The following is a 15,852-nucleotide window of genomic DNA, read 5'->3' as shown; positions in this document are numbered from 1 at the left end:
TTTTGTTGTTGTTGTTGAATCAGATAAAATATTTCCAAAGCTACAATTTGTAATGTCTACTTGATACTTTCTAATTTAACACAAAAATAGATTTAAATAATCTTTTGTATTTTCACAGTCAATTTTATTTTGTAATTAATTGTGATTAATTAGATGAATTAATAAAAAAAATCATGTAATTAATTAGACTAAAGATGTTGATCAACTGACAGCCATAATATATCTATATAAAAAGAGAGAGAGAGAGAGAGAGAGAGATAGTCTCAGTGTACAGTACAGACAGACTCATGCAGGTTAAAGGAAACGTTTTCGATCATAATTTACTATCTTTGTTGTCATTCCAAACCTTTCTTCTTTATTGGTAATGGCAGTACATTGTTGCTCACTTTAATGCTTAATTAAAGCGCCCAAGAGCACCAAAAGTTTGGAGCGATGTAAAGTGCAGTAAATGATGAAAGAATTACCATTTTTGGGTGGACTGTTGCTTTAATGTTGCATGAACGATGTGTATAAACATGGCTTTATTTTAACTGTAATCTTAACTCTTTACAACTAAACTAAAATAAAAACTCTTTATAAAAAAACTGAGACAAGAAACAAAAGTCAGTTTAGTTGACTGTAATATCTCAGTTTTTCTGATCAGCTGTTTTATTGTAAATCGTTTATAGAGTCTGAATGTACTTTCAATTCATTGGGTAAAATACATTTTACAGCCAATACAACTTGACAGTATCCCATTTTTTTCCTCTGGGATCAGTAAAATTCTTATATATATATATATTTGCTTAAAATCGTGCAGCATGTTATGCAGCATCTAGGAATACTGTACATTAACAAATGAAGCTCATGAGGAGCATCATTTCTTTGGATATTCACATTGCGTGTTGTTTACAACCAAGATCAAATGTGTGCAATTCACTACTAAGCATTAATGAAATTATATTTTAACTGTTAATGCGTCAAAACACACGTGTATGTCCCTGTATGTTGTAGATGAAGCGATTTGTGTTTGCATGTGAAATGCAGTTTGCAGGAGGGAATCTGCCAGAATGAGCCGTTGCTTTGCGTCGAACTCGACTCCAGACCGCAGCCTGAGGGAAAAGATCAGCAAAACGAATTCTGTCTTTAAAAAGGCTATCTTACAAACAGCAGCACTGCAATCCAGCCAATTTCTGCATGTTGATTTGATAAGCGTCCTCTGGGCCTCGCTGCACGACTGAGGGCTTCCCATGTGTGACTTCATAAAATTTGCCTCTTACAAATAAAGCTTTGATCTCCTGTAAGTAATACAGATTTAACCGAATATTTCAAGCTATATTAGCTACACAGTAATAGTTCCTGCCATTTTGCTTGTTGCAAATTTGTAGTTAAGGAGAGAAGATGCCCACTCAGTCATCTGTCTCTGAGTGTTAAAGAAGCTAAAACCTGTTAAAACCTGCTCTGTAATGGATTAAACGCAGCATGTCTTTACCTGCTGTGTAATTGGTGTATTAAAATGTCAAGTGACTTCACCAAATGTAATATCGCCCCATCAGCTCAGTAGATAAAAACATCATGGACTGATTGTCATACGTTGCGAGGCACAATTACCAGAAACATGTATTTAATGAAATGGTTTGAATTCAAGCGCTTCAGTCAAAAATCCTTCATATCCTTCTGCTTGACCAATGATTTTTTTCTAGAGAACTTGCATCTAGTTTTTTTTTTCTTTTCTGTATTTAAAGCAACTGTGAAAACTGAATCACTGGAAAGAAAACATTGAATTGGATGAAGCATGTAAGATTCTGGCGAGAAAAGCATAAGTTGCTGGGATTGATCAGAGGCTGTTTAAGCGTGCGCGCACACACACACACATACACACACACACACACACAGTATCCAGTGCTTGAGTGTGTCTTGTGCCGGGCTGCATTGATTTAATGCATTACTCAAACTGCTGGAGTGAGAGAGCAGAGGTAGAGAGTCTCTCCTGACTGCATTAGGAGCCTCCAGCCTTTGTGATTCCTTTTGATCAAATCTCTGTGAGACGCGCGTGTCATGCCCTCTTCCAGCCAGCTGTGAGGGGACTGGCCCGCCACCCAGTGGGGGAGGTGTGTGTGTGTGTGTGTGTGTGTGAGAGAGAGAGAGATCTCTTAAGGTGAGAGGCAGAGAGTTCGACGGGTAGGAGGGTCTTATTCCACTCCCCAGCGCCCAGTTCCAGCACACACTCATCCTGGACACGCTCACACACTCACATGGGCCTGCGGATGCGCGCAGTGATTGTCGATTGCAGGAGAAAGTGTGTGTTGTGTGGGTGAGTGTGACTGAACTGTGAGTGATGGATCTCTTGCAGTAGAAGGGAGAACTTGTACAGACAGGAGCTGATGGAATGGCAAACTTCTCAGAAACACTGGAAACTTCAGTTTGATCAAAATGTCTGAGGTAAGAAGTTTAGTTTGAGTTTGAGTTTTTCTTAGAGAAATTAAATAAAAAAAAAGAGTATTGTGTGTTATGTGCATGGACTGTCATGGTGACAAAAATGCTTTTAAAAGCTTGCTTATTTTGTGAGCTGTTCTGTAGTGTGTGGGTTTACTGGTGTGTGGAAAAAAAACAGCTCAACTGTGTATGTAAATATGTTTCTATTTATTAAGAGCCTTTTTTAATTAATAGAGCAATTTGATAGCTAGATCTTTCAGGATAAACTTTATTGTGCTCTTCAAATGGGTGTGATGTGTCTTCACAAGTGTGTGAGTTTGTTGCTCGTCCACTGGAATGTAATTCAAGACAGTATTAATTCTTTGCCATAATGTTTGTGTGTGGAATGCTTGTTTAATCTAAAGACCAATGTGAAAGACACATATATTATAGACAATCACTGAAAGATTTTTGTTAATGGGACACCAGGAATGTTTTAATTTTTTTATTTTTTCAGCTGTGAGAGATCCGGTCTCTCTCTTTGTGCTAATGGTGACGAGTTAGTGTCCCAAAGTGGGACTAAGACCCCGATTCTGGGCGGGCAAACACAGTTAATGGCCTTGGGGCGTAAAAGCTTTGTTTGTGTGTGTGCTGACTTCATTAAGCTCATGTTGATCTGTCACTGTTGTTTGCTGCTACAGGCCTGTTTTGTGAGATCTGACAGAAAAACTCCTTCTGTTAGAGAGTCACCGCTGCGCTTGTTTTCACCGTACACCGCTGCTTTTCTCTCTTCATATCATTCTACATCTTTTTGTGGTCCCGGTATAGCTGCTAACTTGTACACTTTGTCAAACTAATATTTTTTCTGATATTATGTGATATTGTTTTAAAACATATCAGTCATGATGTTACTTGGGACCTTTGTCTTAAAGTTTACAAATTTTACATTTACAAAATTATTGATTTAATAATCAATCAATCATAAAGAGTACATCGGTATGATTTTTAAGAAATGTAAATATTTCTTAAAGATTAAAATCCAAAATAATAGACTGAATAATTGCTGTCATATATTTCACAATGCAGTCGCACCATCAGCCATAAAACTGTGTTATTAAACTGTTGGTGAAAACATGAATTAGCATGTGTGTATGGAATCCCATGTAATCCTGATATTATTGTACAAATACAAATTCTCGCATGTATTTAATAAAACTTCAATTTAACAATTTAACAATTTAAGGAAAACAGTCATGAGAAAGCTTTGGAAAATGAATTGCACAGAAACATAAGTAAGCATTTGAAATGTATTCAGAAATGTACCTCTCCCAAGATTTCTTTGATGTAAACCAATGCCTCAAATTCTTCTTTTTTTTTTTTTTTTTTTTTTTTACATTTCTTGTGCTTTTTAGAGACTCTTATGATGTAAATATTTGAAGTACATTAGGAGGTTTGTGCATTTTCAGTAATCACTGTCTTTCTTTGTGTGTAAGTGCCGTTGTCTTTGATAGTTATTGAAAAACAGTTATGATGTGGTTCTATTGGCTATTACATTGTGTTATTGCAGTATAAACTTGATCTGTTGATTTATGCTAAAGTGACTTTAATTAATATGAAATGACTAACTCCATGTATGTTTCGTCCCTAAAGGATGTGTGTAAAGTGAGGTCCAATGTAAAACTCTAGAAAAATGCTTAACATTTTATTTGTTTTAGTACAAAATCATCATTTATAAATTATCTACATAACAGTAAAAAAAAGTTAATTAAAAACTGGACATGGAATTGAAAATTAGTCCATATCTGGTGTCTCTCCTTTGGATTAATGACAGCAGCACTGGAGCTACAAAAAAACAACAACTGATGATCATGTTTATTCTCCAGCATGAAAAAAGTCCAAAGAGCATCTTGAGCTTAATATAAATACAGTGTGTGTGTGTGTGTGTGCGTATATATATATATATATATATATATATATATATATATATATATATATATATATATATATATATATATATATATATATATATATATATATATATATATATACATATATACACACATACACACAACATATATATAAGTGAAAGTATAAAACTTTACAGTTTAGATAGAAGAAGGGCTATCTGTGATAATTAAATATGTTGTCTGTATTACAGTTCTTATCTTCAATCTTCAATATTATTATTGTGTGTGTTTGACAGGCTATTTGCTGCACGGTGGTGAACTGCAACTGTGACAGTTTCAAACCTGGTAAACTGAGGCGGCGTCTCTGTGAACACTGCAGGCACGGCTGGGTCGCCCATGGTGAGTTTCACATTCTGAACAATATTCAATTTCACACAAACATCTACACAACTTCAGACCACATTAAACACTCCTGACAGTTGTTTATTTCTCCTCTTTAATGATACTTTAAAGGAATATTTAGGGTTCATTTCAAGTTAAGCTCAATCAATTAATAATTGTCTTTCCTTTTCTTAAAAAAAAAAAAAAAATCTTTACAAAATCTGTTACACTGAGTGAGGCACTTGCAATAGAAAGAAGGGGGGGGGGGGGAATTGTAAATGCTAAAATATTGTTTTAAAATTATAGTGACAAGACTGTGCATGTTAAGATAATTACATTGTGGGGAAAGACGCTTATTAACCTTTTTTTGTACAGATTTATATCTAGTTTTACAACTTGTTTCAATGACAATGTAATGCCTAAAGATACCATCAAAATTATGAGCTAAAAAAAAACACCTTTTAACAGAAGAACTGAAGTGCTTTTATAAAATTATAAGCTTCACACAACATATATTTAAAACCACATTTATTTCCATAGTATATGCCTCCTTGTAATGTTTTTGTGCTTTTCTTTGAAGAAAATGAGGGACAGGTCATGCTGTTGGCTAAGCTTAACTTGTATTGGACCTCATTCCTTAAATTGGCACATTCAAGTATACTTGTCAAGTATACTACTACTACTAATAATAAAGGAACCTGTTAGTTCTAGATTAATAATGCATTTCTGACATTAAAGTTATGTGGCATAATTTATAAATTAATGGTCAGTGTAGTGTCAAATTTTTTTATCATTAGTATTTGTAATCATTTACAATATTGTCTGTAATTTCTCATTACCAAATACATAAAAGCACACTTTTATTGCATAAAGAATGATTCAAAAATTTCTAAAACCCAGACAAATGACAGAAATGCTTTTATGAAACATATAGAGATGCTTTGCTGATTTCTGAATGTAAACCGATGCCTGTTTTGCTAAATTGCAGCCCTGAGTAAGCTGAAGGTTCATCACATGTACCAAGGAAGCCAGGTGGAGATTGTTCACTCCAATGTGGTATTTGATATCTGTAGTCTGATGCTTTATGGGACGCAAGCAATTCCAGTGCGTCTTAAGATATTGCTGGACCGACTCTTCAGTGTTCTTAAGCAGGAGGAGGTTATTCAGATCCTAAATGCACTGGATTGGACTCTCCAGGACTACATCCGAGGTTACGTCCTGCAGGTGAGCTGCTGCCCATCTAATACGGTCACTTGAACCCACTCATAGAAAATCACACTTCAATTTGAGATGGATAACTATAGTTTTCTCACACTCTTCCTTGAAAATCCATTGGTGAGCCACCAAGGTTTCTTTCGTTCTATTTGCTTACCAAGTATTCAGGTGCTTCAATTAAAATCATGGTAGTTCCTCTAGTGGAGAATGTAAAGTTAAAGCCTCTTCAGACCTCCAGATGAATGCTGTATGATGAAATATTTATTCTGGTTACAACATGAAGCTGCTGCATGACTTTCAAAGCCTGCTGGCACTCAAGAGTAATTACAGGCGAGCTGAAAGACTTGCCTGACTCCCCTCTGATCTCTCCCCTCCCCTCCTACTTCGACAGGGAAACCCGCATCATCTAAATGAAATAAAATTACGCTCTAGGACGAATCGTTCCACTGCAGCAATTAGACTTCTCAAGTCCACATGCATTAGATGTAAGGATGAAATGTCAATCTGTCAGAAGTTCTGGAGTATTTTAGAGCCAAAGTGTAGAACATTTGTTATTTTAGAATTTGTAATGTAATTATATTCCTTGTGTTTATGTGTCTAGGATGGGGCCGGTAAGGTATTGGACCGCTGGGCCATAATGACCTTTGAAGAGGAGATTGTTACGCTGCAACAGTTCCTGCGCTTCGGAGAGACCAAGTCCATCGTGGAGCTCATGGCGCTGCAGGATAAGGAGGGACAGGCAGTCGTAGTCCAAACCACAAGAACCAATTCTGACATCCGCAGCTTCATCGAAAATAGTATGCAGCGGCCTGTGCGTCTGCCGGCCAAAGTCGAAGCACCTGGTTGCAGTAACGGACACCACTTTGAAACGCTTGTGAACAGTATGGCCCTCATGTTGCCACTGCAACTGCTGAATTCTGTTCCAGCACCATGCACCAGTACTGATTCCAGCCATCAGGAAGCACAGATGAGACATGAGATGTCAGATGTGAGCCTTGATGCTGCTCCGTTTGACACTGGCCCCGTGAGAGCAGAGATGCTGCTGGACGCCGAGTCTCCAAAGATGGAGTCGGAAGAGTTTAACTTGAGCGGAGACTCCTCTCCCTCCACGCCTTGCACGCCCTCCATTGCTTCTGAAATCGCACACATGTCTCCTGAGAACAAGGTGCGGTGTGGAGAGAAGAGCGGATCCTTGAAGAAGGGCCGTGTGTTCTGCAGCGCTTGCGAGAAGACCTTCTATGACAAAGGAACTCTGAAGATACACTACAACGCCGTCCATCTTAAGATCAAACACAAGTGCACCATCGAGGGCTGCAACATGGTCTTCAGCTCCTTACGTAGTCGGAACAGGCACAGTGCAAACCCGAATCCACGGCTGCACATGCCCATGAACCGCAATAATCGTGACAAGGACCTGCGGGGCGGTCTGAGCCCGAGGCAGGAGGATGGAACCGAGGGTGAGAAGAGAGACTTTGCTGCTATCTCAGACAGCAGGACTGTCTCAAGTTTCATCATCCGTAACTCAGAGCCCAAACTCCATGGCTCTTTATCCAGCATGAGCCAGAGCGGCATCCTCTTTCCCAATCTAAAGACTGTGCAACCTGTGCTTCCTTTTTACCGGAGCCTGGTGACCCCGGCCGAGCTGGCTCATACACCGGGCAGCCTGCCCTCTCTCCCACTTCTGTCTTCCTCAGTGCCCGTGAGCACCTGTAACATGCAGAGTGGCTGGGAGCTGGTGCCCAAGAAAAAGTCTAGAAAGTCCAGCATGCCCATCAAAATTGAGAAGGGTGAGCTGGCGACAGAGGGCGTGTCCGAGGAGGAGACTCCACCGCTCAGCCCCTGCACAGACACAGAAAAGTGCGACATCAGCAGCATGGGGAGCAAAACTGTGGACTGTGATGTCCGATCCGGCCTCAACTCACAGGACACACAATGGGACAAATTAACTCAGGAGGACAGTCGTATCATCTCGCTGTCATCTCCTTCTCTCCTTCACAATAAACAAAATGATGAGAAAGAAAGGGTGTCCTCAAAATGTGAAGAACCAACAAACAGTTCGCAGCCAGAGCAGACCTGCAGCCACCGACCAACCCCTTTCACACACAGCAGTGAAAACTGTGCAGATGGCTGCAGTGACCCAGAGACCATATCTCCAGATGATAAAGATGAGCAGGCACACCCATGCGAGATCTGCAGTAAGACATTTAAAAATCCTTACAGTGTCAAAATGCATTATCGAAATGTGCACTTAAAGGAGATGCACATGTGCACTGTGGATGGCTGCAATGCTGCTTTTCCGTCCCGTCGAAGCAGAGATAGGTAAGACGAGTAGGGTTAAGGGAAATGAATGCGTTACACAAGGCAGTTTTTTTAAAAGCACATGATTTTTACGTTGCTGTATTAGGACTAAGCGTTTGAGGATTGCTTTTATAGATGGAAAAACTTCTGAAACAAAAGAATGTTGGATTTGCCTTCAAACATTTTTGCTTTTAATCCTCTAGACACAGTGCAAACCTGAATCTGCACCACAGGCTGTTGACAAAAGATCATTCAGGAACATCTTCTCTCCGCAGAGAGCATCCAGACCTCCCTCACAAAGAGCCGCTCAGCCAGATGTCTGTTATCCTCAAAGAGAGTCACCGTATGGGCCTCGTCTTCCCCATGAGTAAATCACTGGAGAGAGCATCTGAGCTGGTAGAGGGCGCTGTGGAGAATGAAGCAGTACTGGACCTGAGCACCAGAGCGAGCGCCCATTCCTCCTGGGACTCAGACATGGGCAGTGAGGAAGGGCTTCCTCTGGAGGACAGTGACGAGAGCTGTGACAGGCTGAGCATCAGAGCGGCTGCGTCTCCGCCTTGCCTCAGTCAGCAGACAAACGGCTCATCGCCCATTACCTGCCATCTCTGCCAGAAAGTTTACAGCAACAAAGGCACATTCAGGGCCCATTACAAAACGGTGCACCTTCGCCTTCTTCACAAATGCAAAATTCCAGGGTGTGACACTACGTTCTCCTCTGTACGGAGTCGCAACAGACACAGTCAGAATCCAAATCTACACCGTAACTTTGTAATGAATACCTCCCTGAATCAAGAGTAGGGCACACACTCAGAGCCATATTCTCCTAAATGTTCATAGTCAAAGATTTACTCCTAACTCCTACTTCACGTTTAAAAGCACTCTGCTCTTTGTACTGCACAATCAACCACAACTGGAAGGACACAATCATATTTATAATAAACTCTATGTTGTTTACCTTTTTAATGTTGAGATATGTTTTTCATCTCTAATGTAATATCTACTTGACAAACATTCCTTATATTTATTGATTTTTAAGAGCAGGACAGATGATCTAGAAAAATGACTGAAGAAATGACAGAGCAAAAGATCGAAGGGACAGAGATGTTCTCCACACGAGACACATGACAAAGCACATACAGAATTGTTTTAACCATATTAAGAGATCTTTAAAGCAATCAGTGCTGTTATACAGTATGTTAATCCCCTCATTCTTTATCCAAAGACACATATCAATCATGTACTTTTTCCATCTCTGAACTTATTCATTGAGGGGACACATCCCTCCTCAGCATGAGATAAAGACAGAACACTGGTACACCATGATAGAGTCAACGGCAGATGAGAGAGTGACTGTTAGAAAGGCTGAGCACTACAGAGTAATGGTGCGAGAGAGTGATGAGGAGCACAAGCTGTTTGAAGGTGCAGGACTCATGTTATCATATGCTGCAATGAATTTTCTGGTAGTACATTTGTGTTTGCTTGCTGTTCAGATTTGTTTTTATCACAAAAGATTCAGTGAAGTTGATAGATTGTGTTGCTGTTTCAAACAATATGCTGTTTAAAGAGGCTGTTGTGGTCCTGTTGAGTAAGTTATTGTGTGTGCATTTTTTTTTCAGGGGGCCAAGCACCTGCAGTGTTTGATCATTTTCATATACTTCTTGTGTTGAGGGATTTTGTGACGTCCCTGGACCAAATTTGGCTTATGTGTCTTAAACTTCATCGCATCAAACAGTTCAATCTTCTCTTTTCTTTTGCTTGTATCTGTTCAACCATGGGGCATAGTAAGACAATTCTGTGATAATGTTTATTTGGCAGGATTCTTCTTGTTGTGAAATCTGTCTCATTGTCAATTTTGACACTTAATTAAGGTTTAAATAATGTCCTATTTAATTGAATTGCCAATGTTGTGCTTGGCCCCTTCATTGCTGCTTTCAGCTATATTGCCATAGTTGTTATTCATGTGGAGAACAAAGATTCTTAATCCAGGATGGTGTAAATCAGCATGAAAAACAAAAGCGTCAGACTGCACACATTGACACACAGGGTCTTTTCTGTACTGCACACATATGAAAGATTCAGTTAAGATTCAGTTTTCTAACACATTTTCATCAGTTTAAAGTGATGTTGCTCTATAATATGTTTAATATTAGTACAGTCAAAGGATTGTATCAGTGAAGGCTTAGGCTGAAGTCAGCAGATGAGGACATACTGATGCATATAAAGCTGTCTGTGAATCAGAGCTGAAAGAATCAAGTCTTACATTGGTCGAGTGATGAGGCTTCAACAAAAGCACACACAAAGCTGTGGACATTTATTCTTTTAGCTTTGTTTTATGTGTAAAATCTTTTGTAACCTGCCTCCTCCCCACCACCAGAATTTGTATGCTGAAATGTGATGAGAAGGGTTATCAGGATTCTAATACCAATCTAAGTCACAATCATTTATTTGTGTTCTATAAAATAATTTTGTCCGTGTTAATAAACAGTTATTTAAAAATATCGTCAAATGTTTACTTCTATACATATACACTTTTACATATAGTTTTTTTTTTTAATCTAAAGCAACATATTTTTGTTTTGTGTGTGTGTATTTGTATTTGTCATTTACACAGCTTATACTGGGTTCAGATATGACACCTCATAAAACATACCTGTGATTAGCCACAGATTACAGGGCATTGACAACAGACAGTATGTAAATTACATTATGTATAAAAAAATAAGTATACCGACAGCATAGAATGTTAAGTCTAACCATTTGCCACCTTTCAGTTCAACATGCACACTCTTTTGAATTTGACGAGTAACTGGAAATAAGTAAAAAAATTCATTATGACTGTGATTGTGGATCTTCTGTTGAATTGTGTTCTCAGCACAAATCTCACATCAGGTAAAGCTGTCACATGTTTTAAATGTTAGCAAAGTATCAAACTGATTCATTACAGTACTTTTGGTCAAGTGAAGTCACCTTTAGTTATATAGTGCTTTAAACAAAAATGATTGTGTCAAAACAACTGAACAACATTCATTAGGAAAACAGTGTATCAATAATGCAAAATGACAGTTAAAGGCAGTTCATCATTGAATTCAGTTATTCAATCATTCAGCTCAGTTAAGTTTAAATAGTATCTTTGCAATAATTTGCAATCAAGTCAATGATATCGCTGTAAATGAAGTGTCCCCAACTAAGCAAGCTAGAGGTGACAGTGGCAAGGAACCGAAACTCCATCGGTGACTGAATGGAGAAAAAAACCTTGGGAGAAGTTCTCCTCTGACCAGATGAAACCAGCAGTTCAATTCCAGGCTGCAGCAAAGTCAGATTGTGCAGAAAAATCATCTGTTTACTGTGGTCTTGTTAAAAAATTTTTTGGTCAAAACAATTACTAACTTCTGGGATTTCCCACCTGACTTGTGTAACTGCTGTATGTGCATGCATGCTGAAATAATTGTATCATACTTATCTTACTTTATCAATTCAAAAATAATTACAAAGTCTGAATTCTGTTATATTAGCATTAATTATCTTTAACATTTACCATTTACATGATATTTATGCCACCAAATGACACTTTAGAGTGTAGTGAGCTGGCTCCACCTGGTGGCTCTTGTCACACTGAATTTGGTTTGGTTGTTTGAACAGTGCATCCTAATACCTATACAAGACAGCAAGAGTTTCTAGGTTAGGGTTACGGTTGGAAGACTTTTCCATTGTGTATGTTTTAAATGACAGCATGTACTTGTTGATGAGCATAAACTCAGATAAAACTTTAAGGGGTCATGAACTGAGAAATAAAAATTCCCTTGATCTTTGATCTCAAGAGGTTATTGTACTAAAAAAACCATGCTGTAAATTTCGCAATTCAAAACTGTCTTGATAGTCTAAAAACAGCTTAGTAAGAAATTGGTCATTTGTTTACTTTTTTTCACCACGGATTCATTTATAAACAAGGCACAATTCAAAACTAAAAGACGCCATAATATATTGGATCCAAAAGTAATAATTGCTCACAATAGCTTTCTTTGTTATTACAGATTGTTTTAAATGTACTAAGTACTGCTAGAACCAGGATAAACCAGGTACTGTATGACCATATTAGCCCGGTTCTGTCATCTCTGCACTGGTTTCCTATTGAACACCAAATACATTTGAAAGACCTGTCAATTACCTATAAAACTATGGTTTAGCACCTAAGTATTTGAGCAAGCTCATATCGCATTATAGGCCTTCACCCCTGTTGAAAAAAAAGCTTATGCTGGTTAGGTATGTTTTGTTGCTGGGATGCTGGTCTTTTGCTGGTTTAAGCTGGTCCTTTGCTGGTTTAAGCTAGTCTTTTGATTGTTTATGTTGGTTCTTTTTCGGTTTATGCTGGTCATGTGCTGGAAAAGGAGCAGCATAAATCAAAAAATTATGGCTTATCTCTGGAACAATATAACTAGCATTGCTCAGAAGGTAGACACTCTGTAAGTTTACATTTAGATTAAAGACCCATCTCTTTAGCATGGTATACACATAATACACTATAGCAGTGGTTTTCAACCTGCCTCCTAGTGGGTCGCGGTGGTATTGCAGGTGGGCCGCCAATTACAAGAAACAATAATATTGTTAATATATGTAAAAACGACATAACATAATACCATCATTTCATATATATAATTAAATAACAAAAAATAAATATTAAACTGTAATTATGCTTCCACTATTCGATCTCGCTGATTAGTTTAAGAATAAACCACCCACTTATCTTAGATATTTTTGCTGCATAAGCTACAGACAAAAAAATTCAAACATACATAAATGGCTGTCAATAGGGTCAATCTAATTCCTTACATTTATATAGCACTTTTCTAGGCACTCAAAGCGCTTTACATTGTCAGGGGGTATCTCCTCATCCACCACCAGTGTGCAGCATCCACCTGGATGATGCGATGGCAGCGATATTGTGCCAGAACGCCCACCACACACCAGCTTATAGATGTAGAGGAGACAGAGTGATGAAGCCAATCAGCAGATATGGGGATTGATAGGAGGCCATGATTGTCAGAGGCCAATGGGCAAATTTAGCCAGGATGCCGAGGTCACACCTCTACTCTTTTCGAAAGACATCCTGTGATTTTCAATGACCACAGAGAGTCAGGACTCGGTTTAACGTTTCCTCTGAAGAACAGTGCTTGTTGACAGTATAGTGTCCCCATCACTACACTGGGGTGCTAGGACCCACACAGACCACAGGGTGAGCACTCCCTGCTGGCCTCACTAGCATCTCTTCCAGCAGCAACCCAGTTTTCCCAGGAGGTCTCCCATCCAGGTACAGGCTCAGCCTTGCTTAGCTTCAGTGGGCAACCACTTGGTCGTCTTGGTCTCCAGGGTGATGTGGCTGCCAGTGATATGGCAGCCATAAATGGCTGTAAACTTTTTACCTCCTGACTGCTTGCTCTGCCGACTGTCTACCCGTTGCTGAAATCTGGCTGGATCTGGTTTTCCAGTTTTGCTGAGCGGTGCCAGCCCAAGTTATTTTCTGTTCATTGCCAGTTCATTCTAGGGCTGTGCAATTAATAGAACTCATCAAAAAATCACGATTTGAGCATGCACGATTTCTAAATCGCTTTATAGCAAGATTTTCCATGGCCCTGACCTCCCTCAGTATGCTATCTGATCCAATCAGAATGCAGCAGAACAGACTGGGCATTAAGCCTACTTGACTCCAGCTTCACAGAAAATGTTTCTTGAAAATGAGTAAAGACTCATGAGTAAAGGCTGTATGAATTGAGATTGGGAGATCATTCCACCAGCTGGAAAATTTCTTTGGGATGGCACCACAAGGAGTCATTCACTTGCAGAGCAAAAACTTCTGGAGGGCACATAAGATTTAAACAGTGAGTTTAGGTATGTTGGTGCTGTGCCAGTGGTCATCTAGTAGGCAAGCATCAGTAACTTGAATTTGATGTGAGCAGCTAGCCAGTGTAACCTGATGAGGAGAAGAGTAAAGTGAGCTTTTTTGACTCATAGAAGACAACCCTCACTGCTGCATTCTAGATCAATTGCACAGGCTTGAGAGTATTATTACTATATTAATCTTTAATAAATTTCCATCGAGGAATATATGATATCCCTAACTAACCCTAACCCTAACTCCAAACCTAACCCTAACACTAACCCTAACCCTAACCCTAACCCTAACCCTAACCCTAACCCTAAGGGCTAGAGTGGTTAGTTTTTTTGGCGTTAGGGTTAGGTTTGGAAAAGTACAACAGCTCCCCCCAACCTAGCCCTCGTCTAGGCCGGTTTGGGATAGGGAGACTGAGGGAAAGGTGCACGGGCCCACGCTTGTCAGACTATACCATATCGCATGAGATCATCTCCGGTCTAGGAGCTGTGCTTGTCTAAGCATTGGGCCTAAAAAAGTGAAAGTTATGTTTTTGGTTAAATTTAGGCTCTGAATTTTTTCACCCTTAAGTTTCACAGTGCTCGAGTTGAACCGGCTGGGTTCATAATTGCTGAGGTTATGGCGGTTAGCTTGAGAGTGCAGTTTGTTCCAGCACTCAATCTAGATCTAAGTAGATATGAGAACACAAAGTTCTTGACTGAACTTGTTCCAGATCGGCGAACCAGACCACAACTCGAAGGTCGCAGACCGGTAATCCCGACCCAGCATCGTGCTCTGCCAAAAAGTATTGTTTCAGCCAGACTGCCATGTTATCAAAGACGGTTAATGTCATAGTTAAATTATAATCATTGGGTCTGTGATTGTTAAGTTTAGGGTGTGTTTTAGTTCAGCCTTAAATTTAGCTGTGTTAGAATTACACCGACTAGGTTTGTAAACCGCTGGGTCTGTGACGGTTAAGTTTAGGGTGTGGTTTGGTTCAGCCTTAAATTTAGCTGTGTTAGAATTAAACCGGCTAGGTTTTTAAACCGCTGGGTCTGTGACGGTTAAGTTTAGGGTGTGGTTTGGTTCAGCCTTAAATTTAGCAGTACTCACCAGACCACAGCTCAAAATTCAGAGTCCGACGATCCCGACCCAGCATCGCGTTCCGCCATGAAGTCCTGTTTCAGCCAGACTGCCTTGTCCCAAAGACGGTAAGTGTCATCGTTAGACTATAAACACTGGGTCTATGATGGTTAAGTTTAGGGTGTGTTTTAGTTCAGCCTTAAATTTAGCTGTGTTAGAATTAAACCGGCTAGGTTTTTAAAACGCTGGGTCTGTGACGGTTAAGTTTAGGGTGTGGTTTGGTTCAGCCTTAAATTTAGCAGTACTCACCAGACCACAGCTCGAAATTCAGAGTCCGACGATCCCGACCCAGCATCGCGTTCCGTCATGAAGTCCAGTTTCAGCCAGACTGCCATGTTATCAAAGACGGTTAATGTCATAGTTAAATTATAATCGTTGGGTCTGTGATGGTTAAGTTTAGGGGTGTGGTTTGGTCCAGCCTTAAAAATAGCAGTCCTCGAGTTGAACCGGCTAGGTTTTTAAATGCTGCGGTTATGGTGGTTAGGTTTAGAGCGCGGTTTGGTCCATGGGTTAGGGTTAGGGTTAGGGTTAGGGTTAGATTTGGAAAAGTACAACAGCTCCCCCCAACCTAGCCCTCGTCTAGGCCGGTTTGGGATAGGGAGACTGAGGGAAAGGTGCACGGGCCCACGCTTGTCAGACTATACCATATCG

General features: G+C 39.7%; 1 protein-coding gene across 2 annotated transcripts; it reads left to right on the top strand.

Moving 5' to 3' along the window:
* The first annotated feature begins 2,110 nt into the window (after window positions 1-2,110).
* LOC127976981 (zinc finger protein basonuclin-2-like) lies at window positions 2,111-10,691 on the top strand. Of its 2 annotated transcripts, none has more exons than XM_052581582.1 (5): window positions 2,111-2,421; window positions 4,598-4,700; window positions 5,671-5,906; window positions 6,499-8,216; window positions 8,471-10,691. In XM_052581582.1, exons 1-5 carry the CDS (start codon window positions 2,413-2,415, stop codon window positions 8,991-8,993), a joined length of 2,589 nt encoding a protein of 862 aa, XP_052437542.1. In that variant the 5' UTR covers window positions 2,111-2,412; the 3' UTR covers window positions 8,994-10,691. The 2 variants fall into 2 exon arrangements, with proteins under 2 accessions (XP_052437542.1, XP_052437541.1); XM_052581581.1 differs by having other exon boundaries at window positions 2,114-2,421; window positions 8,399-10,691.
* Window positions 10,692-15,852: the final 5,161 nt, after the last annotated feature.

Source organism: Carassius gibelio, chromosome B18, assembly GCF_023724105.1.
Source record: "Carassius gibelio isolate Cgi1373 ecotype wild population from Czech Republic chromosome B18, carGib1.2-hapl.c, whole genome shotgun sequence".
In the NCBI taxonomy this organism is placed as follows: domain Eukaryota; kingdom Metazoa; phylum Chordata; class Actinopteri; order Cypriniformes; family Cyprinidae; genus Carassius; species Carassius gibelio.
Note: the sequence above shows the minus strand (reverse complement) of the source record. Positions and strands in the feature narration are given on the sequence as shown.